This window comes from Balaenoptera borealis (genome assembly GCF_965194805.1).
Source record: "Balaenoptera borealis genome assembly, chromosome: 9".
Taxonomy (NCBI): Eukaryota; Metazoa; Chordata; class Mammalia; order Artiodactyla; family Balaenopteridae; genus Balaenoptera; species Balaenoptera borealis.
In genome coordinates this window covers 19199701-19226470 of record NC_138873.1, presented here as the reverse complement: position 1 = coordinate 19226470, position 26770 = coordinate 19199701, and the positions used below count along the sequence as shown (strand labels likewise).

At 36.9% G+C, this 26770-nt stretch overlaps 1 protein-coding gene across 4 annotated transcripts in view; it reads left to right on the top strand.

The window, feature by feature from the left end:
• Positions 1-26770, top strand: part of GRM1 (glutamate metabotropic receptor 1) — a 411742-nt gene that overhangs the window by 262751 nt on the left and 122221 nt on the right. For all 4 annotated transcript variants that reach the window (XM_082405449.1, XM_082405450.1, XM_082405451.1 and 1 more), the window contains one exon: positions 19837-20072. In XM_082405449.1, the coding sequence (XP_082261575.1) occupies positions 19837-20072 (236 nt within the window). The remainder of the gene's footprint in view (positions 1-19836; positions 20073-26770) is intronic.

The window sequence follows — 26770 nt, the reverse complement described above, 5'->3', positions numbered from 1 at the left end:
ACCTAAAAGAGATTTTATTGTGCACTATCTCTAAAACAGATTTTATTATGTTGCTCTCGTTCTTCAAAACACTCAGTCTCCCACTGCACCTGGCATAAAATGTGAGCTTCCTAGCCTACTGTGCTACCCTTTTGATAATGTGGTCCCAGCCTATGTTTACAATACGACTTTGAACTCTCAGCTTTACAACCTCTTTTAGGCCCTTACCCTCCAGACATGTTTTTCCTTTACATAGCTTATTTATCTATACTATCCTCTCCTTCTGACATGTATGACCCCCCCCCCCAAGTTGTCTAACTATATGACTCATACTCTTGTTCCAAGACCCACCTCTACAGTAACCTCTCACTTGCTTTCTGTGGTAGGCAGAATAACAAGTATAAATAAATAAATAAATAAATATGTCCCTGTCCTATCCCTGGAACCTGTGAGTATATGACTTTATATGTCAAAAAGAACTTTGCAGATGTTAAATTGAGGATCTTGAGATAGAGAGGTTATCCTGGATTATCTGGGTGAGTTAATTAAGAGTCGCTATAAGGGAAAGAGGGAGGCAAGGGAGTTAGAGAAGGGGGTCTGATGATAGAGTGACAGGTCAGAGAGAAGTAATTTCTGGCTTTGAAAATGGAAGAGTGCTACAAGCCAAGAAATGCAGCCAGCCTGTATAATCAGGAAAAGGAGAGGAATTCATTCTTTCCTACTGCATTCAGAAGGAATACAGCTCTGTTGACATCTTGGTTTTAGCCCAGTAAGACCCACTTTAGAATTCTCCAAAGCTGTAAAATAATAAATTTGTGTTGCCTTTAGCCACCAAGTTTGTGTTAATTTGTTACAGCAGCAATTGGAAACTAATACAGAGTTTAATACTTGGAAGTGGATGCTGATGTGTAAGAAATATGTAAAAATGTGGAATGAACTTAGAATTGGGCAATGGGCAGAGACTGGAAGATTTTTAAGGAGCATGATAGAAAAAGACTAGACTGCCTTGAATAGACTCTTAGTAGAAATATGGGTGTTAATGATTCTGCTAGTGAGGACTCAGAAGAATGTGAGGGAGCCTGGTAGGGAAAGCACCTGTTGTCTGTCTTAGAGAATACTGAAGCCATCGAGAATAGCTGGTAGAAAAAACATTAGAAAGGCAGTGCAGGTGAAGGGTCAAGTGGAAATGAAGAATATGTTATTAAAAAAGTGGAGAAGAGAGGATTTTTTTACATATAGTGGCAGGGAACTTAGCTGAATTGTGTCTTGCAGATATATGGAATTAAAACTTGTAAATTATGAACTTGGATATTTAGCTGAGGAGGCCCCAAGCAAAATGTGAAAGGTGCATCCTGGTCTCTTTTGACTGCTTATAGTAAAATGTGGGAGGAGGGAGATAAATTGAGGGAAGAACCGTTAGGCAAAAATAAATCATTTGAGAAATTCGCAGTTTATCTAGATTGAAAATATGCTAAAGTTAGGAGATTCACTGTCTAGAAAGTGTGCTATGGAGAGAAAGCCAAGGGTGTGGCTGGATGCCCTTTTGCTAGTGCATTAGAAAGATCAAACGATCAGACTATTCAGTCATACTGAGGGCTTTTTGAAGAGATTAGACATTCTGCTCATGGATCCCCTCAGCCATATCTGAAGGAAGCAATATAGAGATGAAATTATGTAGGAGAAACATGTGGAAGAGCCTCATGTCTAATGGGACAAATTTCCTTGACATACACAAGAAATCTACAAGGTTTTTGAGTATGTTCCACAAACACGAGACACTGACAGCTTTGACTAAAAGGGACAAAGAGAGTAAGAAATGAAAGAAAACTGTCAGACTCACGAAATTGTACAGGTAGGAAATAGGAAGATCAACTTTTCAGCTGCAAATGTGCTATACTTCATACAAAAGGAAGACTGTCTCTAAGGGCAAAGAGCCTCAAGACAAAAAGGCAGAACCTTGGACCACAGAGGATTCCTCCCAGGCTTTGAAACCTATGTTGTTTACTCAGCTAGATTTTTAATTTGACTTTCCTTCCATTTTTTTGAATGGGGATGCTTATGACTGGTACCCCATGCCTGACCCAATATTGTATTTTGGAGCAGATAACTTGTTTTCTAATTTCACAGGTTCACAGATGCAGAGGAATTTTGCCCCAGGATAGATCAGATCTTATTCATACCTGATTTAGATGATTTAAATGACCAGACTTGGGAATTTTGAGCTGATGAGATTTAGATGAGATTTTGGATTTAAGTTGATGCTGTTAATGGGTTGAGACTTTTGCAGATATTGGAATGAAGTGAATGCATTTTACATGTGGGATTGATGTGAATTTTTATGTACCAGAGGGCAGACAGTGATAGAAAGGATAATGGCCCCCTAAAGATGTCTACATCTAAATGTCCTAAACCTGTGAATGTATTATGTTACATGACAAAAGGTAATTAATGTTTCAGATGAAATTAAAGTTGCTAATCAGCTGAATTTAAGACAGGATTTTTGCCTTAAATTCCTCCTTCTCTAATATTAAAATTATGTTACATCATTTCTTGTTTACATTTATCTGGTATGCTCTTGCACATCTTTTTATTTTCAACTTTTTGAAAAATTTTATTTTAGGTGAGTCTGTTTGATCTAGCATAATTTTAATTCTTTCTTTGGAATCCAATTTAATATTTTGTTTTTATTATAATCAGTGAATTAAGCCAATATTCCTTTAGTTAAAATGACAAATATATTTAGTCCGATTTATTCCATGTTATTATTTTGTCAATTTTATACTTTTTAAAGCCTCTCACTGGGTGTTTTCTTTGCTTTGATTTTTTTAGTGTGGATGTGTGTATGTGGGTGTGCATGTGCAGTTCTTCTGATATTTAGGAAAGTTTTCATTATTTTTCTAGGAGTTGATTTTGTGTTTTATTTTTAAAATATAATTATTTCGTCAAGTATGACATATATACAAAAGAGCACATGACATGTGCACAGCTAAGTAAATTTTTACAGAGTGGAAACAGTCATTTAATTATTGCCAAGCTAAGGAAATTGAATGTCCCTAGCACCTATGAAGTCCCCCTATATCCTCTTCCAGTTGCTACCACGCTTCTATATATACCTATGATTCTGACTTTTAAGACTATAGATAATTTTTGATTGTTTGGAACTATATATAATTTGAACCATATAGAAGTTACTTTTTTGTGTTCTTTTGTTCAATGTTATGTTTATGAGATTCATCCGTGTTACTGCACATAGAATAGTTTGCTTAGTCCCATTGGTCTGTAGTATCCACTTGTACAGCTATAACACCATTTATCTCCTTTACTTTTGATGAATATTTAGGTTGATTATAGTTCTTGGCTCTTAGAAACACTGATGTTGTGAACATTTCTGTTCATTTATGATGGTGCGCATATGTATACATTTCAGTTGAGTGTATAACTAGAAGTAAATTTCTTTGCATAGTTTACACGTATATGCAGGTATGAGGTTTTATGTATATTTTCCTGATAGCTTTTATCGATTAAAGTAATTTTTCTCAATTTTATTTTCTGTTTATGTGTGTGTTCTAAATCTTGAACAGATATTAAGCTTTATGTAATATTTTTTTCTACATCTATTTCGATAATCATATGAATTTTCTCTTTATATATGTTATTATGGTGCATTACACTGATTAGTTTCAAGAATTAAGCCATGTCTAACAAATTAGGTAATGGAGACAAAATGGAAAAAAATCCAAGAGATGCACAAAGTACCAAAATTGACTCAAAAAGAATTATAAAATCTGAACAAACCTATAATAAGTAAAATGAGATTTAGTCAATAATCAAAACTTCCCAACAAAGATAAGTCCATGACTGCATAGCTTGACTTGTGAATTCTACTAGTCCTTCAAGAAAGAATTAACAACAAATTCTTCTCAAACTCTTCTGAAAATGGAAGAGGAGGAAACACTTCCTAATTCATTCTGTGAGGCCAGAATTAACCATGATGTGAATTTAGTTATAACTACTGATATATTTGGAATTACTGCCATCACCTTATTTTGTGCTTCCTATTTGTCCTACCTTTCCAGTACTGTACCTTGATCCTACTTTTCTGCCTTCTGCTGGATTGCTTAGGAGTTGATTTTTTTTTAAAGAGTATTTAATTTTGTTTCTACCATTTTCTAAGAGTAGGATCTTTGACCCCTTTCCTTTCAACCATTTTATAACACTATGTTTTTGAAATTTCTAATAGCATAGAGCTAGGTTTTTAAATGTAGATTTAGAATAATTGTCTTTTAAAAGGAAAGTTTAATCCTTTTGTGGATTTAATGTTAATTTAGTAATCACTGTGGATTTCATATGCTCATTTCTTAGTCCTTCTTTCTCCCTTCCTCCCTCTGTTCTTTTCTTCCTTCCTTTCTTCCATAAATATTTACTGAGGACACAAAGTTATATTGTCTGTAGCACTGAAGAATTATTCTTGTTGCCTGAGGCCTCTCATCTGGAAGTTCCATTCTAGTTGTCCAATGGCCCTGCAACTCAAGAAACTGCCTATCCGCAAACGATTGCTGAGAATAACTCAAGATGTTCAGAACTCATTCATTCTCTACTTCCACTTTATAAATCTTTGTCATTATTATTCATGATACCTACTTCTCTGCCTCCATGTATACTTATGTGCCCTTTCCCCATGTGACATTACATCAAATGAGGTTAGAGTATCCACTGTCTTCCATCAAGGAACACTTCTTTTTTCTCTCATCCACAGAAATGTGCCTAGCTCTTGCTTTAGTCCACAGTTTTTAAGCAGACCCTTCCCCTCAACCCCAGGACTGCTTTAGAAACAGCGGCCACTAAAAATAAATGGTAATGAAAATTTTAGTGAGGAAGCAAAACCTGTTGGATAAGCTCACTTTTAACTCTAGTGAATTAAGAAACAAAAGCTTCAGATTCCATTCAAACTTTGCAGAATTTAAGCTCCAAATGGGTCTGCTCTGACTTAGTCGTCTGGAATTCTATGGTCAATAGCTTGCTATAACACAAGATGATTTTGGAGCCATATTGAGTTTTCTCAGAACATGATTCTAAGATTTTTCTGAAGGCACTTGGGATAGCTCTGTGGTTTGAACAGTGATGTACTTCTAGGCTCCTAATTACATAAAAATAAGGTGTGCTAGATGAGGTGCAAGTAAGAGCTGTGACTTGCTCTAAATTGCAATGGCCTCACTGATTTCTCCAGTTTTGCTCTCAGAGGTCACTCATCAGCCTAGGTAATCAAAATGAGACCACCTTCATATCAGCTTTATTTCCTAACAAGGACTTTAAAAAAACTGAAAACACTTAAAATTTTAAGATATCTTAGAGAATAGCAAATATATAGTAGACAGCTGAAAAACAAAAAAGTTTCTATTCATATGATGTCTTCTGTTCTGATAAATGGAAAGATTTTGAGCCTACGTTTCTGTGGCAAGTGGGTAATGTTCAGCCACAGCTGCTTGCTCCTGCCTCAGGGCCTTTGTGCCAGCTACCTAAAGCCCTCTTCCCTCTGATCTTCATGCAGCTCAGGTCTCAGCATGAGGGTTGTCTCTTCAGAGATGTTTCCCTAGCAACCCAATGCTTTCTCTGACCAGCAATGTAAAATGGTGGGCTCTTTGTTCATATCATATGACTCTTTAAAAACTGTCTACCTAAAGTGTATTACCACGTGAAAATTTTTTGTTATTATTTGTCATTTTAATATCTCTTTTCTCCCTCACTCCACATATGAATTTATGTGCCTAATAATGTTTATTAAATGCCAGACATTGTAAATTATACCTTATTGATTACTTGATATTTTGTATTTCTAAAAATATTCTTGTGCTAGTTCTTGGAGGCGGTAAAGTTATTTAGAAATAATTTGTTTTTTTTTTTTTTTTTTTTTTTTGCACCTTGCTTCTAAGCTTTGTTAGATAAAACCAGAATAACCATTCATCTAGGGCAAATTTTCTACAGCTACTGAGGCAAGATCTTTCTTAGTATCAATACTTTAGCCACCTCCTTGTGAAACATGATATATTCCATTCTAGCTATTGAGAATAGTTACTATTCCCAACTCTGTGTGACCTCCAGGCACTATTCCCTCAAATTCTTTTTGGTTGTTTGTTTCCTTGGGCTTAGATAATTTCCTCACATACATGGGCTGTCTAATATTCAACAAAATACTTTTGGGAGCACTGCAGACTGTTCTCTCCCGGCAGCTTTCCCCTCTGCAGTACTTTGCCCTGTGAAATCTGGCCACTTTGGTTTCCCCTGACTCCCAGCTCTGTCCACTTGTCCACTTAACTCAGTGACTCCACTGGACTGTGCCTGAGTCCATTCTTTCTCACTCCCCCATCTCGCTTCTGTGTTGTGACTTGGAAACCTCTAGGCAGTAAGATCAAACAATTGTAGGGCTCATCTCGTTTGGTGCTCACTTTTCAGAGATCACTGTCCTTCATTGTCCAATGTAAAATGTTTTGAGAGCCATTGTTTTATATATTTTGTCCAGTGTTTTAGTTTTTTCAGATGGAAGACTGAATTTAATACTTGTTACTCCATTGTGGCTGGAAGTAGGAGCCCCACCTATGAATTTAAATTTAAGTTTAATTTAAAGAGTAGGGACATTTCTGGTCTTATTAATCAATGTGTTCTCAGGATCTGACAGTGCTTGGCGCTAAGTAGGATATCAGCAAATATTTATTAAATGAAAGAATGCAAAAGATTTGAATCAGCTAATATTGAAAGATCTAAATTTGTTTTTCAATGGATACTCTAAATTAATTACATGAAATGTAAAATTAAAAGTACCATATACACATATACTATCTTTGTATTAATTTTCTTGTATTATTAGAATGATTTACTAAGGTATAGTTCCAGGTATAACTCAACTCATCACTTATCATTAAGATCTCAAAGCTGAGAGGTCTAAAGCATTCATAAGTACATATGTCTGTAGCACAAAAGGGGCAAAAATAGTTCTCCAATTCAAATAACTGCATGTATAAACTATAAATCTGTTTTTAAAATTAATAGTATTTATTAAAACTATTTTGGTCTGTTTTGGGGGTGTTTTATATTTTCTGATCCTTCTTAGAATGTAGTTATCTATTCTTGAGAAAGAAAAAGTAAAGTGATCCAAATGCCTAAAACATGTAACAATATCTTTCAGGAAAAATAGCTGTTTATTTCAAAAAATAATAGCTTTTAATTTCTATTATGGATATTTTAGGACTAAACAATAATCATTTAAATAATCTTTAGCTCATCTAACAGGTTAGAAGTTCACAACTAACCCTGCATTTCAGAGAAAATGTCACAGCATGTTATAGTTAGTGGTATGCTGATAGATGTTTAACAACTGCCTCTCTTAAAAAAAAAAAATGAAGCAAAGCAGAACAATAAAGTCTTGATTTGTAGTGTTTGCTCTTTGTTATGTGTTGAATTGTGTCTTCTAAAAAGATATGTTGAATATGTTGACTCCTGATCCCCAGTACCTCAGAATGTGACCTAATTTGGAAATAGAGTTATTGCAAGTGTACAGTCAAAATGAAGTTATACTGGAGTAGGGTAGCCTTTAATCCAATATGACTGATGCCCTTGTAAGTGGAGAAGAGAGACAGTGGCACAGACACACATAGGGGAACACCATGTGACAACAGAAGCAGGGATTGGAGTGCTGCAGCTAGAAGCTAAGGAGTGCCATGGGTTGAGGGCTGCCACCAGGGACTCAGAAGAAGCAAGAAAGGAGTCTACCTAGAGTCTCAGAGGAAGCATGGCCACAGGGGACCATGATTTCAGACTTCTAGCCTCCAGAACTTTGAGTGAATAAATGTCTGTTGTTTTAAGCCACCTGGCATTATGGCCAGTTTCAACCTACTACCATGAAGTCACTTAATGCAGATCTGGGAAAATATGATGACAATGGGTTCTTGCCAGTTGGTATGAGCCACCTCTAGCATACCACGGATCATAGTATTTTCTATGAATTCTTGAAAATAAATTAGTTCACAGAGTCTTTTATCCATTAATTCATTTCACAAATATATAATGAGCACCTACTATGAGCCAAGAACTAGTATAAATTCTGGGGTTATATAAATGAACAAAAAAGATAAAATCCTCTCTGCCTATGTGGAGCTTCCATTTTACTGGAAGGATATAGAAAATATATTTATATGGTATGTCAGATAGTGATATTTTAAGGAGATAAAGGGAGTAGAAAAGAGGAATAGAAAGGACACAACTTTAAACAGGGAAAGACCTCTATGAGAATGTGATATTTGAGCAGACATGAAGGAAGTAAAAGAGAAAGCTATGCAAATATTCAAGTGATGAGAATTCCAGGATTCCAGGCAGAGAAAATAGCCAGTGCAAAGATGCTATAGACCAGGGTATCCCAGTGTGGCTGGAGCAGAGCAAAACGTAGAATAGTAGAGATGAGAGAGGTAATGGGGATCAGAGTGTGCAGGGTTTTTTAAGGTACTCTTTGAAAAACTTTGGATGAGATGAAAAGGCACTTATGGGTTTTAAGCAGAGGAGTGCCAGGATCTAGTTTATGCTCTAATGAGAATCCGTCTGCCTCCTTATTGCATTCTTTTTCTAATAAGTCTCTTGCCTCCCTTCAGTTGGTTCTTAACAATTATCTGGGAAGTGCAGCCTTTCACGCAAATGGCATAGGGACCTGAAAAGTAAAGGTTCAGCAGCAATAAAACTGCCAGGGATTTAAATGAGAGAGTGAAGAATGGTAGTTTCAATCTGTAAAATTTTGCATGTTTCTCAACAAAATTAAAGTCTCTACTGGTAGTCATGACTTCATTTACCACACACATTAAGATAGAGTTTCTGAAGTGTCCTTTTTTGAACTGTCGTAATAGCATAGTCTTTACCCTAACAATTTCTAAGGCATAAAGGACAGAGTGTCTAGAACAGTGACTCTCAAACTTCTATTTTTTTTTTTTAAGTCCCAATCTAGGGCAGAGTTGTACTTTGATAAAATACAAAAAAGGTAAATTACTAAGAAATTAAATATAGCATAAAGACATGTGAATACAAGCCCAAAGTTGTATTATTAGATTTAACAGGCATAAAATCTCATTTCAGTAAATATAATAAAAATAAACGAAACAAAGGAGAAAAGAAAGTTACAAAAAATGTATCCATTGTTCATTGAAAGTGTGTGCCTAGGTGATTAGTAGAGAAAATTACTGTTACACTTGTAACTTTTAGATGTTCTATAATTATAAATAAACAAAATGTTGTAAGTGAAGTAGAGGATACCTATGTTAAATACTTATATACACACTTTGAACAAAAACCAGGCATGTCAATATTTTAAAAATTTAGTATGATAAGTGAGTTTATTAAATTATCTAATCTTGGTTGGATAAACAAAGATACTTGCATGGGATTATGCATGTATAAACTGCTTCTTTATTTTGTTTTCATGAAATTCCTAGTAGAATAACCAGCCTCACATCAGCTTACTGATGGAAATGGAAGAAGAGATTTTACAGCAATTTCAGCAAGTTTGGGATATTTATTTAAAATTTTTGAACCAAGTAAAGCAAGTGAGGCTGTAGTTTAAAAAGTCATCTTCAATCCTTTAACAGTAGCCAGATCCAATAATTTATTCCATAACGTTTTAGTTCAATTTAAATTATCTTTTGATGAAATATGTGAATTCTGGATTCATTAATTTTTTTATATTAGGATTTTTCAGCAAATGATAACTTTAGTGTTATTCCATCTGCTATGAACTGAATTGAGTGCCCCCAGATTAATCTGTTGAAGCCCTAACCTCTGATGTGACTGAATTTGGAGATGGGACCTTAAGGGATTTAATTAAGGTTAAATAAGGTCATACAGGGGGAGCCCTGATCCAATCGGATTAGTGTACTTGTTAGAATAAACACCAGAGAGATTGTTCTCTCTCATTGTGTCTCTATATGCGCCAAGGAAAGGCCATGTTAGGACATAGTTGGCAAGCCAGGAAGAGAGCTCTCAGTGAAACTGAATCAGTTGGAACCTTGATCTTGGACTTCTATTCTCCAGAACTGTGAGAAAATAAATTTCCATTGTTAAAGCCACCAGTCTATGGTATTTGTTAGGTAGCCCAAGGAGACTAAAGCAATCAAATTCATAGTGTTTGCTGATAACACTTTGCAGATGATAATATCAAGATCATTTCCTACTTATTGACAATTATTTTAAAATTAAAACTGTGATATAGCAATCTGCAAAAAAACCTTGTTCTTCAAAATTTCTAACTTTTAATTTTGCTCTTTGATCTTAGCTCCCCTTTGGAAAAATAATCGAATTATTTCTTTTCATAGAAATATAAAGATTACTAAATATATCCAAGATATCAGTCAATAGAGCAAGTCAGGCTTTCGTATTAATATGTTTAAATATTGGAACCAACCTTATTTCTTCTCCTGAAGAAACATTTAAGAGTTTATTTTGCAGTTCAGACACTCTTGACACAGCTTCTTTCTTTAATACCAAAAATAGCTGTTTATGGTCAGTTTCCATATTATCATAACTGGTTGTGTGGGAAAAGAAAACAAGAAAAAAGAATCCCTAATTTGTAGCATTTACTGGTTTGCTTGAAGTATGTATCACCATCATGGATAATTTCAATCTACCAACATGAATTTACTGAATACAGCATTCGGAAAAAATGCTAACAGTCAGTTCTAATGAGCCAACTTTGGGTCTTACATAACTCAAAATTTGTGCTGTGTCACCAGCGTTGTTTACTTCAGCTGACTTTTTTTAAATCAAGACTTTCTCAATGAGGGAAGCATTGCATTGATTTACATTCTCTCACAAGCTCCTTAACTTAGGTAACTACTTCAGAATGTTTTCCTGATGCTGGCAGTTGCAGCATCAGAACATTCCTTTATATAAAACATAAACTGTCAACCACATTTCTTGACGAAATAATTCTTCATAATTTTATAAAGTTTAGAGCTACTTGTGTTTCTCAGCCATAAAGCTAAAAGAGAATTTTTTTAAAATTAATTTATTTTATTTTTGGCTGTGTTGAGTCTTCGTTGCTGTGCGCGGGCTTTAGTTGCGGCGAGCGGGGGCTACTCTTTGTTGCAGTGTGCGGGCTTCTCATTGCAGTGTCTTCTCTTGTTGCAGAGCATGGGCTCTAGGCGCACGGGCTTCAGTAATTGTGGCACGTGGACTCAGTAGTTGTGGCGTATGGACTTAGTTGCTCCGCGGCATGTGGGATCTTCGCGGACCAGGGCTGGGACCTGTGTCCCCTGCATTGGCAGGCAGATTCTTAACCACTGTGCCACTAGGGAAGTCCCACTAAAAGAGAATTTAAATCAGAGCAGAGATTTCTTTCTTCAAATCTTTATCATTTTCAAACTGCACATATACTGAAAGAACTGCCACAAAAAGCAATATCTGCACATTCATCAACTTACAGTGAAAGAATGCTTTACCAGCTTTATTTATTCAGTGAGTTGGTTTTCCATATCATTAGGCAGTTTTGGAAATCATCCAGCTATGATGGCATCAGAAAGTAGTACTTGAGTTACCGTTTTACCAAAATCACTGAACATTTCTAAGTAAATACCTCTAACGTAGTCATTCATAATGTCTTGTCAACTGTATATATATTTAATTCTTAGCAATCGCAAATGCCACTTCATATAAAACCCATGAAACACTAATGTTTATATGTAGAATATTGAACACATGCTTTTATCGGCTTTTAATTCAATGCTTTTTCTTTCAAATGATTATTTTGGTTTAAAATTTTAATCCTTTATGTTTTGTGTATACAGTAGTCCCTCTTTATCCATGGGGGATACATTCCAAGACCCCCAGTGGATGCCTGAAACTGCAAATAGTACTGACTCCTATATATACTATGTTTTTTTCTATACATACATATCTATGATAAAGTTTAATTTATAAATTAGGCACAGTAAGAGATTAACAGCAAAAACTAACAATATACTGTAATAAACGTTAGGTGAATGTGTTGTCTTTCTTTCTTTCAAAATATCTTATTGTACAAATGTATTGCTTTTTACATCTTAACTAAGCACTTTTCATACACTGTGGTTGTAACTTTTGCAGTTTGAGGTGTGATAGCAAAACTATCACAAATTTCTTTTTCCTTCTTCACAATTTCATGGAAAGAAGATTTGTTCTTACTGTAGATCTTAGCAACTTCAGCATACAATTTTTTTCTTTCCTTATTAAGTTGAGAACTTTTCACTTAAAGGAAACATCTTACTCCTTCTCTTTGACATATCGCAATTACCAACATCACCACTCTTGCACTTTGAGGCCATTAATAAGTAAAATGATACTTGAACACAAGTAATACCTCAACAGTCAATCTGATAACTGAGACGATATGGCTACTAAGTGACTAACAGGTGGGATATCCTGGAAAAAGGTTGACTCACACCTTGGGCTGGATGGAGCTGGACCTCAAGCGATTTCATCACGCTACTCGGAACAGCATGCAACTTAAAACTTATAAATTGTTTATTTCTGGAATTTTTCATTTAGTGTTTTCAGACCACGGTTGACTGTGGGTAACTGAAACAGAGGAAATCAAAACTGTGGAAAAGGGTGGCAGGGCTACTACAAATGACTAATACATTTTGATGATTTCACAAATTCATTAACTAAAACAGCCCCACAGATAATACACTATGGTTTCAGCACTTCACCATCAATTAGGGATAAATTCAATATATAAACCAACATATTTTCAGGTAAATTTCATTGGAACTCTTTTTGCCCTATTTCTATGGAATCATTTCCGCTGTCCACATTCAAATACTACTGCCACATTCAGCAAATTGTATCTTTTCTTGTAAAAAAAAAAAAAAATTCTGGTGAAGCTTGTGCGGCCACATATAATTGGAGTTAAAGTAAATAATGAAAATTTTATTTCTCTGCTATAGAAAGTAATGTTATATGATAAATTATAAAACAGTCTTGATTAAAATTTAATGTGATTGTAAAAACAAATTGATAAAAATAAGTGCTTATATATTCTCAAATATTTATATAATTTGGGGTTGTATTTGGCAAAGTAACCGTAAAAGCTTACACAGTGTAACTGAGTTCTACTGCATATGACTGTGGATAGGCTTGAGGCATGGGCAATTCACCATATGAATTGGAAAACAAAGTGGTTAAACCCTGTTTATTCAAAGACATGAGTCCACCAGTCATGTTCTTAGATCTTGCAACAATGTCTAACTGCTGTAGGTTTTTCTAAATGCTTCCTCTCAGTCTCTCCTCGTCAACTGGTAAAAAACAGATCATGACTGGCACCAATTTTGGACCACACTGTGAGCAGCACTTTTGTAGAGAAGTCTCTCCTACGTGTCGATACAGCTCAGTACATTGGTTGGATCATGAGAAGATTGATGATAAAGAACTGTTATGTCTAGTAAGACTTCATCATGCCTTACATACTGTGATAAGTGTTTTATATGGATTATCTAGTTTAATTCTCACACAACTCTTAAGAAGTTGATAACCATTTCCATTCCCATTTTATAGGTGGAGAAACAGAGGCTTAGAAAGTTTAACTAACCAATTCCTATTTCATATTGTCTCTTCGGGTTAATTGAATGAGAGACAAAATGGGGTGCTACCTTGGCAGTAGAATTTGAAGGAATTCAAAAGACCTACTTGTCCACAAGTAATTCCGCATTGGCCCACCCTTCTTTCACACTGGCTTGAAATTGTAACTGATACATGAGAAATGGTCTGTAGAAGGTTTAGGAGGGGCCTCCACACTTGCATGGCTGTGTGCAATATTTATCAGTAGTTGCCCTACATTTCTGCTAGGAGAGGAGGATAATTACAAGTCTCTGGGTGGCAGATGATTCCAGGCTCAGGATGCCAGAGGTGGGTTAGGGTTTAGGGGTCAGGAGCAGATGGAAAGTAAGGAAACCTGATCTGACCTTGATCTTTACATGGAGCTTCAGCTCCTTGAGAATTAATTCCCTTCATTCTTCCTCTTTTGTCTTTTGATACCTTCCCATTCTCTCCCCAGCCTCCGTTTTCCACTGAAACAGAGTAGCTTTAGAAGTAAGGCCTCTGTTTGAATTCTATAATAACTCCAGATGTATAGGACAATAAAAGGTGACTCCATCCCCTCATCCTCTCTTGTGTTTTTCAGTAGGCTGAGTGACCTCTAAATGCCTGTCCTAGATAATTAAATAAAGGGACCTACATTTTGTGTTAGTTCTACATTCATGGTGAATTGGCAGTAACTAATTTTAAAATTAAATATAAACTAATTGTGACCACTACCCCAATTCCTGATTCATCAACACTGCCACTGTGCCTTCATAATACAATGTTATTAGCCTGTGTGTGTGCATGTGTGTGTGCACATGTCTATGTGTTTGTTTCTACAGTTTCTGCCTCGGAATTCTAGAACCAAAGAATCTTCACAAGTACTTACACTCTAGGTACTTTCTAGAAAAACCCTCTAAAACAAATCTAATTGTGTCATATTCCTGCTGAAAATCTGAGTAGTTTCTTACCACCATAAAAATGAAATCCAAAACCCTTAACAAGGATGTTAAGGTTCTTCCAGATCTCACCCCTGCTTGTCCTATCTTTCCTTACCTTGAACACTCTAAGTAAACTGAAAGCCTTGCTGTTGTTTCAAAGCTTTGTTCCCTCTTTAGTTGGCCTCTCTCCCATCTCCCTCTTTACCTGGGCAACTTCAACTCCTCCTTTAAGTTCCATCCTAGATGTTATTTCCCCTTGGGCAAAATCTCCCTTGGCATGACTCCTTTGCCCCATCTCTATGCTTCTGTAGCCTGTCTTCCTTTTCTTTCAGGGATTGCAGCTCTGTGGCTATTGTGTATTCAGCAGCCAGACTATCCCACCCCTGTAATTGCCTTGATGGCAAGGGCCTTGCCTCTACTTTTGAGCAATGTATCAAAGCAGTAAGCAAATGCTTAACTCATATAAGACTCTTAGTGAATGAGTGTTGAATGAATAAAACCAGTCTCAATTATTATTGAAAAAGATGCCGTTACCTCCAAAATATTTCTCATAATTGGCATCACTTGACTTAAATTACATTATCCTACATTTCTTCAACCTTTGTAAATATAGTTAGCATTTTAATTTATGTAATGTTGTGCTTGTTTACATATGTTTTTGAAAATATTGTTTTTATTATGCTTTTCTTCTGTCCCTGGTTATGTGGTAAACTTTGGATTATTTTTAAAGAATTATAGTTTTATTATCAGGTATACACAATCACTTGAATTCATTACACAAATCAAATTGCTTTACTCTCTAGACTGTAATTACTTTAATTGAATGTAAATAGGATTTTCTAAAATGTTTTTGTACAATTTTTTAAATGAATACTATTGCATTCTTTTTTTTTTTTTTACTATCAATTAGCTTATTAAATTATTTTAACTGATATAATGCAAAATAGCACTCCTGAAGCTCCTGTCAAGTTGTAATAGGTAGAATTAGAAATAATATTCCCTTGTTGTTAATATCAGAATTTATTGAGTGGAAGAAATCTTATTATAAGTTTGGATTGTGAAATTTCACAGGACTAGAGCCATGCTTTTGTGGGAAGTGAAGAACAATCTTGTGAAAGAATTGTTGTATAAAAATGTTGAGGGGAGATAGGAAATAAGGAGTCTTGTATATTTGTGAGGAATACTTAAGACATGTAGCTTCCTGTTAAATGTTCCCCCCATTTATTCACATTATGCAGTTTCATATCCAGACCCCAGATAGAAAATGAACTCAAAATTGGGAGACAGATGGAGCAGCAGAGGCTGCTAGAGGCTGTGAATGTGCCTCAGAAGAGCTCAGCCCTGCCTAAGGCTGACCAGCACCCAGCCCGGCAGGATTCACTCCAGACACTTGGGGTGAGCAGGTGCCTGCAGGTCATCTCTGCTCGAGCACAGTCGACACCACCACCGCCACTACCACCACCACCCTACCACCATCAACAGGGAAAGAAAAAACCTATACCAGGTATCAGGAGAGCTGCTGGCTCTCCGTTCCCAAGTGTGCTTCACAGAGAATTCACCAGAACAATATCCTTGTAAAAAATCCCAATACTATAACTAAAGAGCGAAAATCTTTCAAAATCCTCAAATATATACATTTGACAAGTGGTACATAGAAGAAATGATTAAAATATATACAAACCAGGAGTTGCTTTATGATTGTTTTTCTGTGACTTTTGATTTGTTATCATTCCCTTATACCTCACCTGTGATAGATTTAAGATCTCATACCAAACTTTAGCAATTAACACTTCAATATATATTCACCGACTAATCCGACTAATTCTAGTTGAATATTTTCTCTATCACATCTCGGTTGTCCCTGATTTTATAACCTCTTGGATCTAACACCAACTCTAATTTCTAGAAGGGAGCCACCTGTGGTGAGGGGGGAAGGGCTTTGACCAATGGCAAAGGGGATTTAGGGCTTCACCCCACTAAACCATATGACTTCAAGTTGTCTATATTCATAGACAAGGGTTTACTCCTATGATGCACTCCTCTGTGTTGGTTGCAAAAGGGCAGGAGGTCACACTTTCTCTGCTTCCAGCACTGACACATGATACTCGCTTTTATAAACTTAATGATTTTTCTAAAAAATGCAAATAAACACTAGGGAAGACATTTCATACACTTTTAAAAATTGTGGGTTTCTTGTTCAGACTATACATGCACATAAAAGTCTCGCATAATATTAAACCTTGGGGAGAAACACACTTCAAGCCTAACAACGTCAAAAAGTAATTATTTCCTTCAAGTTATGTCATCTTGATTTTAAATATATACTCATAGGCAGAATTTCTTGAAAACCTAACTGGTTTTATTTTTACCCTCCTTTTCAACATGACATGAACTATAGCTCTCATCTTCAAACTGCTATAGATGTAGTTGTGAAATAAATGTGAATAAATCCAAACAAACTAGTTCAAACCTTTCTAACCAGACTGAGGATATAGAAAGATAAATGAGTGGGCTTTTTTTTTTTCTTTTAATCAGTTTGATTGGCCATCATGTTCAGTGATGGTGAGTAGAGGACTTGTCCCCCAAAATACTCAGGTCATTTACCACCAGAGGGTAGAGCTGAATGACCTCATTAAGTAATAGCCTTACAACACTTTGAGGATCTACTATAGTCCTTAGGCTAAGAGTTCCTAGGGTGGAATTTTGCCCACATCCCCATCTCCTGCTAACTTCTCTCTGTGCTCCCATGAACAGACACTCTAAATTCTTTGAATGAGCCTTGTTCTTTCCTATATGTTAGATAATCTATCAGGAATTTTCTTTACCAATCCCTCCTCCTGTCTGGACCTGACTAATGCCTACTCATCCTTTGAGTCTCAGCTCAGACATCACTTTCTTAGGAAAACCATTCCTAATCACACCTTTCTTCACCCACACTCACATACATACACACAAGACTAAGTTAGACCCAAGCCCCTCCTTCCCATAGTTTTGGTCGCTTCTCCTTCTTTACCTCCACAGTGTTTGAAATTCTTGTTTAACATCTGTTTTCCCACAAGTCTGTAACACTAGGGGGAAGAGAATAATATTTCTTATTCTGAACTGAATCCTGAGCATAGCAGAGCATCTGGTACATAGTAGGTGCTAGGTAAATGCAGAAGGAAGGAAGGAAAGAAAGAAGGGTGGGAAGAGGGAGGAAAGAGAGTAAAGAAAAATCCATGCAAAATATTAAAATTTATATTCTAGCAGATTTAGAAGAAGCATATAGATATTCTCTGGTCTGGCTGGTTAGACTACACCTTACCTCAAAATTCCTTTAGTTCTGGATCATATTAAGTCAACTTACCTTCTGTATTTGATCTGTTGAAAATGTAGCTCCTGTGTGGTTCACTGGGAAGATTCTGGAATGAAATTATACCAATTAGCTCAGCTAAGTGGAGGACACATTTATGTAAATTGGTCTCAGGTAACAAGGAGAGGAATGAGCTATGGTCTGTCATATGTGTTTGGCCCAGCTCCCTGCTCTGTGAGAAGCAAGTGATAAAACACTTTCTCTGGCAGAGACTGAATGCTGTGTTCCAGAAACTGCAGGACTTCATGCAGGGCTACCTCCACCTACTCTGTGGGTAGAGGAATAGATCCACTCCTTGCTCAAGGCACTCTTAATGTTCTCCAAAGCTTGACTAGAATTTAGGCAAATTTCTTCCTTACTTTGGGCCCCGAGAATTCCCTTTTCTTAGAGCATTTACTTTTTTTTTTTTTTTAACATCTTTATTGGAGTATAATTGCTTTACAATGGTGTGTTAGTTTCCGCTTTATAACCAAGTGAATCAATTATACATATACATATGTTCCCATATCTCTTCCCTCTTGCGTCTCCCTCCCTCCCACCCTCCCTATCCCACCGCTCTAGGTGGTCACAAAGCACCGAGCTGATCTCCCTGTGCTATGCGGCTGCTTCCCACTAGCTATCTATTTTATGTTTGGTAGTGTATATATGTCCATGCCACTCTCTCACTTTGTCACAGCTTTTTACTTTTAAAGGCACGCCGGTGTCAATTCTTTCTCTGCCCCTTTGAAATGTAAAATTTCTCCCAGCCTCTTGCTAGTTTTACAACAGAGAAATTCTTTTCTCAGGCGCCTGGGAGCCATCCCTTTAAAATATGATCGTTAAGAGTGATAGCAGACCCTTATCGCCCAGTTTCTGTGGGAAGGTGGGAGCCTAATTTAGATAAATGACAATTATCAAACACAGATGGTTTAATCACATTGACCAAGCTCCACTCAGTGTCAGCCAGCACTTCCTCACTAGCTTATCCTAGCACTTCCACCTTTTGTTTCAGCAGAATTGAGTTCAGTATCTTTGGCCTATTGAAATAGTCTTGAATAAAGTCTTCTCTGCCTCTTTAACTCTGTCTGGTGCAATTTTTCTTTGACCCCCTCTTGGGAAGGGATCATAGCCACTCACATGAGGTTGGGCCTAGCTCATAGATACACTTGAATTAAACTGGAGATATATCCCTCTTGGCAGATGTGAATGTTCTAGAAAGTGAACAAACTTAAAAAATTTGAACCTACAAATAAAATGTCAGTGAACTGCCATTTAGAGAGCAGGAGGATTATTTTTATGTTGGGGAGTCAGATTGTTTTCTTTTAATGCTGTTATTTTGAAATAACATTAGAAGAAAAAAAAAGCATCTGGTCATATCTAAGAGATGCAAATTTGAACAATGTCCAGGAACAAAATCTGTGATTGTCATGTTTCTAAGCTAAATCAATTTTCTAGGCTATATAATGCAGCTCATATAATGGTCTTGATTGCAACCTTGAAACCTTGCCTAGCTCTTATTGAGAAGGTCCTGAGTACCTGGGTTTTATTTTCTTCGGGTTTGGAGAACAACCGATGGGCTTTGTGGTCTAGTTGTAAAGAGCAATGGGCTTGGGAGCCAGACTGCCTGGATCTGTATCCAGAATCCACCAGGACTCAGCTATTTGCTGAACATCTGACTCAGTAAAATTGAGTAATGCAGAATCTGGTGACTAGTAAATGCTCAATAAACGTTAGTTCTTGTAATTGTTACTGTCATCATCTTCATCATCACTTTCACTACTGTGAAAAACAAACAAGACATTATGATTGTTTGTTTTTGACATTATGACACTATAATTTTCTATTCTCCACAAAAATAAAAAAAAGTCATTGATAGTTAACAATGTTGGCTTAAAATAGACTTTAAGTCTTGCTGAATTGCTTCATTCATGCAAAACTCATAGCTCTATTTGTGAGACTTTTGTCTTTCTCTCTCCCCACCCCAATCCCTGCATTTTTTAGTGATGGCTGGGCAGACAGAGATGAAGTCATTGAAGGTTATGAGGTGGAAGCCAACGGGGGAATCACGATAAAGCTGCAGTCTCCAGAGGTCAGGTCCTTTGATGATTATTTCCTGAAACTGAGGCTGGACACTAATACGCGGAATCCCTGGTTCCCTGAGTTCTGGCAACATCGGTTCCAGTGCCGCTTACCAGGACACATTCTGGAAAATCCCAACTTTAAAAGAATCTGCACAGGTAACTTGTGTTTACAACATCACAACTCAGATTTTGGTCATCTCTTCCAGTTTGTTCAATAAGTATAGAAAGTGCCAAGGCTGGAGATACAAGAATTAAATTGCCAACTTAATTTCTAAAATAGCTAAAATGAGGAGGGAGTATGTATTGCCCCAAGGATTCATGTTTCTATATTCTGGAAACATGGAGACTGCTTTGGTCTCTGGTGGGACAAGTTATAAGAAAAGATAAATAAAGGAAAAGGAAACTGAGAATTCAGGTATTTAGTATTCAGGCCAGAGGGAAGAGGTTGTATTGCACGCATGCTTAGGAGATGCTAACCGCAGACATAAGTAAGCAGCACTGGTTTGATCCCTTTTTCTTCTTTAGGACTTGCTTTGATATAAAAGTCAGCAGAAGATAAGGTGTCACCTAGGGCCACACCACCAACATGGGTGTATATGGGCACAAGCGACAAGAAGGGACAGATACTTCCCATGCACTACTCACTAGAGGCATGCCAAAGAAGGGCGGCGCATTGTTAAAGGTCTTTCAGGGCTTGATGAACTCCACAGGATGTCTCCCTTCTCCCTGCCACCAGGAACTACCAGAGCATTAAAGACTCTATCCATGACCAAATTTGTATTGTAGCACAGTGATGTGACACATATTTCCTATAACTAGGCTGAGAAGATTTTATTCAGAAATGTCTAGACCCCATTCATTCACACAGCACATACAAAGCACTGAATACACCCCTCCCAAAAAAAAAAGGACAGAAAGGTGTATAATTCATGACTCTTGACCTAGAGAAACTTGTGGTCTCTTTGGGCAAATCAAAACAGATAATACGCATGATATAGATAAATAACAACTGAAGACAATGAGTTTTTATAAGACAGGGTAAGAATAATGACAAAAACTATTTCTACTTTTAATAACATTCACATTTTGATATTAGAAAATTATTTTAAAATACCAAAATATTGAAATGCAGTGATTTGTGTCTAACTTGATAAAATTCAGCAGAATTCACTGGGAAACTGCTTGGTGTGAATCTATTTTCAATCAATCAAGGTTTTTAGAACTCCTTTGGTATGGCTTCTTGGGAGGCTAAGAGCTAGGAGAAGAGGAAAAGAGTTGCTGAACAGCTAACCACCTCTGTCACATATCTCTACTTTCTCTCTTCTCTCAAATAATAGACCAATAGAAGTTAAGAATTCTAGTGGACCAGTAAGCCACCTAGTGCATTCTCCTTATCTGCAAAATGAAGACATTGAGGATAAAGGGGCAACATTTCCTTAGGTTCATTTAGTTAATGGCAGCAATGGGATTAGAACACTCACCTCCTAAATACCACAATGCTTGACTACTTTGGACTTAGAATTTAGTAATAGATTGTCTTTTATTGTTTTCTAATGAATGTTGTTTTCTTAAACTATAAGATCTTTGAAGATAGGGAGTTCTTATAGCCCTCATAGAACCTGTACACCACTGATCTCTGGAATCTCAGTCATTTCTTATTAATGTATTGATCAGTTAATTTATGTTGTTGTCAATGAGTTTTACTTTATTTAAGGAAAAGTTAGGACTATTATTTTTCTAAATGAAATATATTTCACTGATTCAACGTTCAACAAAATTTATTGAGCACCTAGTATATGCAAGGCTTTATTCTAGGAGATGGAAATACAGCCGAAAACAAAAGAGGAAAAGAACTGTTTCAATAACCTTACATTTCAGTGCAGAGAAATAAATAGAACAAAAATAAATTAAGCAAAATATATTCTCATTTAAGTGATCATAAGAGCATGTTAAAAGGGAATGGCCAGAGAAAGCCTCACTGAGAAGGAGACATTTGATTAAAGATGTGAGAGTGAGCCAAGCAAACACCTGGGAAGGGCATTCCAAGCAGAGGAATAGCAAATAAAAAGACGCACCGGCATGCCCGGCTTAGTGGGAGAACAGTAAGGAGCTCAGGCTGCCTGAAGCCAGTGAGTACATTGAATAGCAGGTGAGAAGTCAGAGAGGCACACAGGGGAACAGGTCCTGCAGGACTTAACTGTCCCTTGTGAAAACTTTGGCTTTGTTCTGAGTGAGATGGAAAGCCACTGGGAAGTTCGAGCACAGTAGAGACAGGATCAGCCTTACTTTTTCTGAACAGAATTACTCTTGCTGCAGTTATTAAGTTTTGACAAAAGGGGGAAAGTCAGAAGAAGGAAGCAGAGCAGTTAGGAGGTTGCTGTAATAATGTAGGTGAGAGTGTGGTGGATTGGGGCATGGTTGTGGCAAGCAAGATGGAGAGAGGTGATTGAATTCTGAGGATATTTTGAATGAGGGCTGAGGGGATTTGCTGATAGAATTGTGAAAAATGACTCTGGTCTGAGCAACTGAAAAGATGGTGTTGCCATTGACTGAGATGAGGAAGACTCCAGGAAAAGCAGGTTAGGGAAAGATCAGGAGCTAAATTTCAGATGAGTTAAGTTTGAGGTGCCTGTTAGTGATGCAACTATATATGTCACTTTGATACTGTGTTTCATTAGTAGAGTTCAGAATATTACTTTTTAAACATGTTTGGATGTCTTTATTTAAGGATTTCCAGGAAAATATCTTGAGACCTGAGCTTTCAAAACAAAAGTTAGAATTCTGCAGCCATGTACAATAATACTTTGGGTTTTCATTTGTCACAGTATATGCAAATGTCAAGGTTAAAATCTAAACTTGGTTAACATTCATAGCAGGAAAAAAAGATTGGCACATTCATGAATTGTTCTTATATTATGCTTGACTCTCAAAGCTATTTTTAAGAGCTTCTTATTTGATTATAAAATTTGATAAACATGTTTTTATTTGCATTTCATTCTGGAGTCAAGTTCAGCAAATATTTCCCTTTGTTCTTAGTTCTAAGGAAGACAGAAGGCTTATTTAACTTCTCTACTTGGAACTAATTCATAAAAGTTATTCATCTTTTCTGCTGCAAATATCCTAGAATTTTATGTCTGTGTGCATACATTCATGTAAACTAACTCTTCAGTTTTAGTCTGTGTAGGGAATTGGCTTCAATTTTATTGCAGATCGACAAAAAATTTCACTTTATGTATCATTCTTATCTACTTGATATTCTTGAATAGCAAATGAATTCTGTAGTCTTCTAATGAATATGCAGACACACTTATGAAAATTAATGTAAAGAAATAGAAGTAACCTTTCCATACTATTCACAGCTACACTTTCTGACATTTATTTTTACCTCTTCTAATTGGGTCATTTTTGTGTTTTGCAAAGTTTTGATATTGCAGTTAGTTTCCATAGAAACCGTTATTGAGCTTAATTTCAGATGTCACTATTTAAATAAAGAGTTTACATGCTCTGGATTGTCAGTTTGAATATTAAGGGTCCTGAGCTCAGGCTGAATAATTTGGGAATCACTGTGGCTAATTAAAAAGTACTTCATGAAAAGTCTACATCACTGCTTAATTAGTTGAGTATATCAAGGGACTGGAGATGTGTTGGAAAAGCACTAACTAAAACATCAAAGTCTAACTTCTAAAAAATTAATCATTGTGAGATCGATTGGTTCAAGATGGTGGAGTAGAAGGACGTGCTCTCACTCCCTCTTGTGAGAACACCAGAATCACAACTAACTGCTGAGCAGTCATCGACAGGAAGACACTGGAACTCACTAAAAAACATACCCCACATCCAAAGACAAAGGAGAAGCCACAATGAGATGATAGGAGGGGCGCAATCACAATAAGATCAAATCCCATAACTGCTGGGTGGGTGACTCACAAACTGGAGAACATTTATACCACAGAAGTCCACCCACTGGAGTGAAGGGTCTGAGCCCCACATCAGGCTTCACAACGTGGGGGTCCAGCAACAGGAGGAGGAATTCCTAGAGAATCACACTTTGAAGGCTAGTGGGATTTGACTGCAGGACTTTGACAGGACTGGGGAAAATGGAGACTCCACTCTTGGAGGGCACACACCAAATAGTGTGCACATCGAGACCCAGGGGAAGGAGCAGTGACCCCATAGGAGACTGAACCAGACCTACCTGCTAGTGTTAGAGGGTCTCCTGCAGAGGCAGGGGGTGGCTGTGTCTCACTGTGAGGACAAGAACACTGGCAGCAGAAGTTCTGGGAAGTACTCCTTGGCGTGAGCCCTCCCATAGTCCGCCATTAGCCCCACCAAAGAGCCCAGGTAAGCTCCAGTGTTGGGTTGCCTCAGGCGAAACAACCAACAGGAAGGGAACCCAGCCCCACCCATCAGCAGACAATCGGATTAAAGTTTTACTGAGCTCTACCCACCAGAACAACAGCCAGCTCTACCCACCACCAGTCCCTCTTATCAGGAAGCTTGCAAAAGCCTCTTAGCCTCATCCACCAGAGGACAGACAGCAGAAGCAAGAAGAACTACAATCCTGCAGCCCGTGGAACAAACACCACATTCACAGAAAGATAGACAAGATGAAAAGACAGAGGGCTATGTACCAGATGAAGGAACAAGATAAAACAACCCCAGAAAAACAACTAAATGAAGTGGAGATAGGCAAACTTCCAGAAAGAGAATTCAGAATAATGATAGTGAAGATAACCCAGGACCTTGGAAAAAGGAAAAATGGAGGCAAAGACGGAGAAGATGCAAGAAATGTTTAACAAAGACCTAGAAGAATTAAAGAACAAACAAACAGAGATGAGTAATACAATAACTGAAATGAAAAATACACTAGAAGGAATCAATAGCAGAATAGCTGAGGCAGAGGAATGGATAAGTGACCTGGAAGACAGAATGGTGGAATTCACTGCTGTGGAACAGAATAAAGAAAAAAGAATGAAAAGAAATGAAGACAGCCTAAGAGACCTCTGGGACAAGATTAAATGCAAAAACATTCACATTACAGGGGTCCCAGAAGGAAAAGAGAGAGAGAAAGTACCTGAGAAAATACTGGAAGAGATTATAATCAAAAACTTCCCTAACATGGGAAAGGAAATAGCCACCCAGGTCCAGGAAGCGCAGACAGTCCCATACAGGATAAACCCAAGGAGAAACTCGCCGAGACACATAGTAATCAAATTGGCAAAAATTAAAGACAAAGAAAAATTACTGAAAGCAGCAAGGGAAAAACGACAAATAACATACAGGGGAACTACCATAAGGTTAGCAGCTGATTTCTCAGCAGAAACTCTACAAGCCACAAGGGAGTGACATGACATATTTAAAGTGATGAAAGGGAAGAACCTACAACCAAGATTAGTCTACCCGTCAAGGAGCTCATTCAGATTTGATGGAGAAATCAAAAGCTTTACAGACAAGCAAAAGCTAAGAGAATTCAGCACCACCAAACCAGCTCTACAACAAATGCTAAAGGAACTTCTCTAAGTCGGAAACACAAGAGAAGAAAAGGAGCTACAAAAACAAACCCAAAACAATTAAGAAAATGGTAATAGGAACATACATATCAATAATTACCTTAAACGTGAATGGATTACTGCTCCAACCAAAAGACACAGGCTCGCTGAATGGATACAAAAACAAGACCCATATATTTGCTGTGCACAAGAGACCCACGTCAGACCTAGGGACACATACAGACTGAAAGTGAAGGGGTGGAAAAAGATATTCCATGCAATTGGAAATCAAAAGAAAGCTGGAGTAGCAATACTCATATCAGATAAAATAGGCTTTAAAATAAAAAACGTTACAAGAGACAAGGAAGGACACTACATAATGATCAAGATATCAATCCAAGAAGAAGATATAACAATTATAAAGATATATGCACCCAAGATAGGAGCACCTCAATACATATGGCAACTGCTAACATCTATAAAAGAGGAAATCAACAGTAACGCAATATAGTGGGGGACTTTAACACCTCACTTACACCAATGGACAGATCATCCAAAAAGAAAATCAATAAGGAAACACAAGCTTTAAATGACACAATAGACCAGATAGATTTAATTGACATTTATAGGACATTCCATCCAAAAACAGCAGATTACACTTTCTACTCAAGTACGCACGGAACATTCTCCAGGATAGATCACATCTTGGATCACAAATCGAGCCTCAGTATATTTAAGAAAATTGAAATCATATCAAGCATCTTTTCTGACCACAACGCTATGAGATTAGAAATCAATTATAAGGAAAAAAGCGTTAAAAACGCAAACACATGGAGGCTAAACAATACGATACTAAATAACCAAGAGATCACTGAGGAAATCAAAGAGGAAATCAAAAAATACCTAGAGACAAATGACAATGAAAACACGACCATCCAAAACCTATGGGATGCAGCAAAAGCAGTTCTAAGAGGGAAGTTTATAACAATACAAGCCTACCTCAAGAAACAAGAAAAATTTCAAATAAACAATCTAACCTTACATCTAAAAGAACTAGAGAAAGGACAACAAATAAAACCCAAAGTTAGCAGAATGAAAGAAATCATAAAGATCAGAGCAGAAATACATGAAATAGAAACAAAGAAAACAATAGCAAAGATCAATAAAACTAAGAGCTGGTTCTTTGAGAAGATAAACAAAATTGATAAACCATTAGCCAGACCCATCAGGAAAGAGAGGGAGAGGACTCAAATCAATAATATTAGAAATGAAAAAGGAGAAGTAACAACAGACACCACAGAAATACAAAGCATCCTAAGAGAATACTACAAGCAACTCTATGCCAATAAAATGGACAACCTGGAA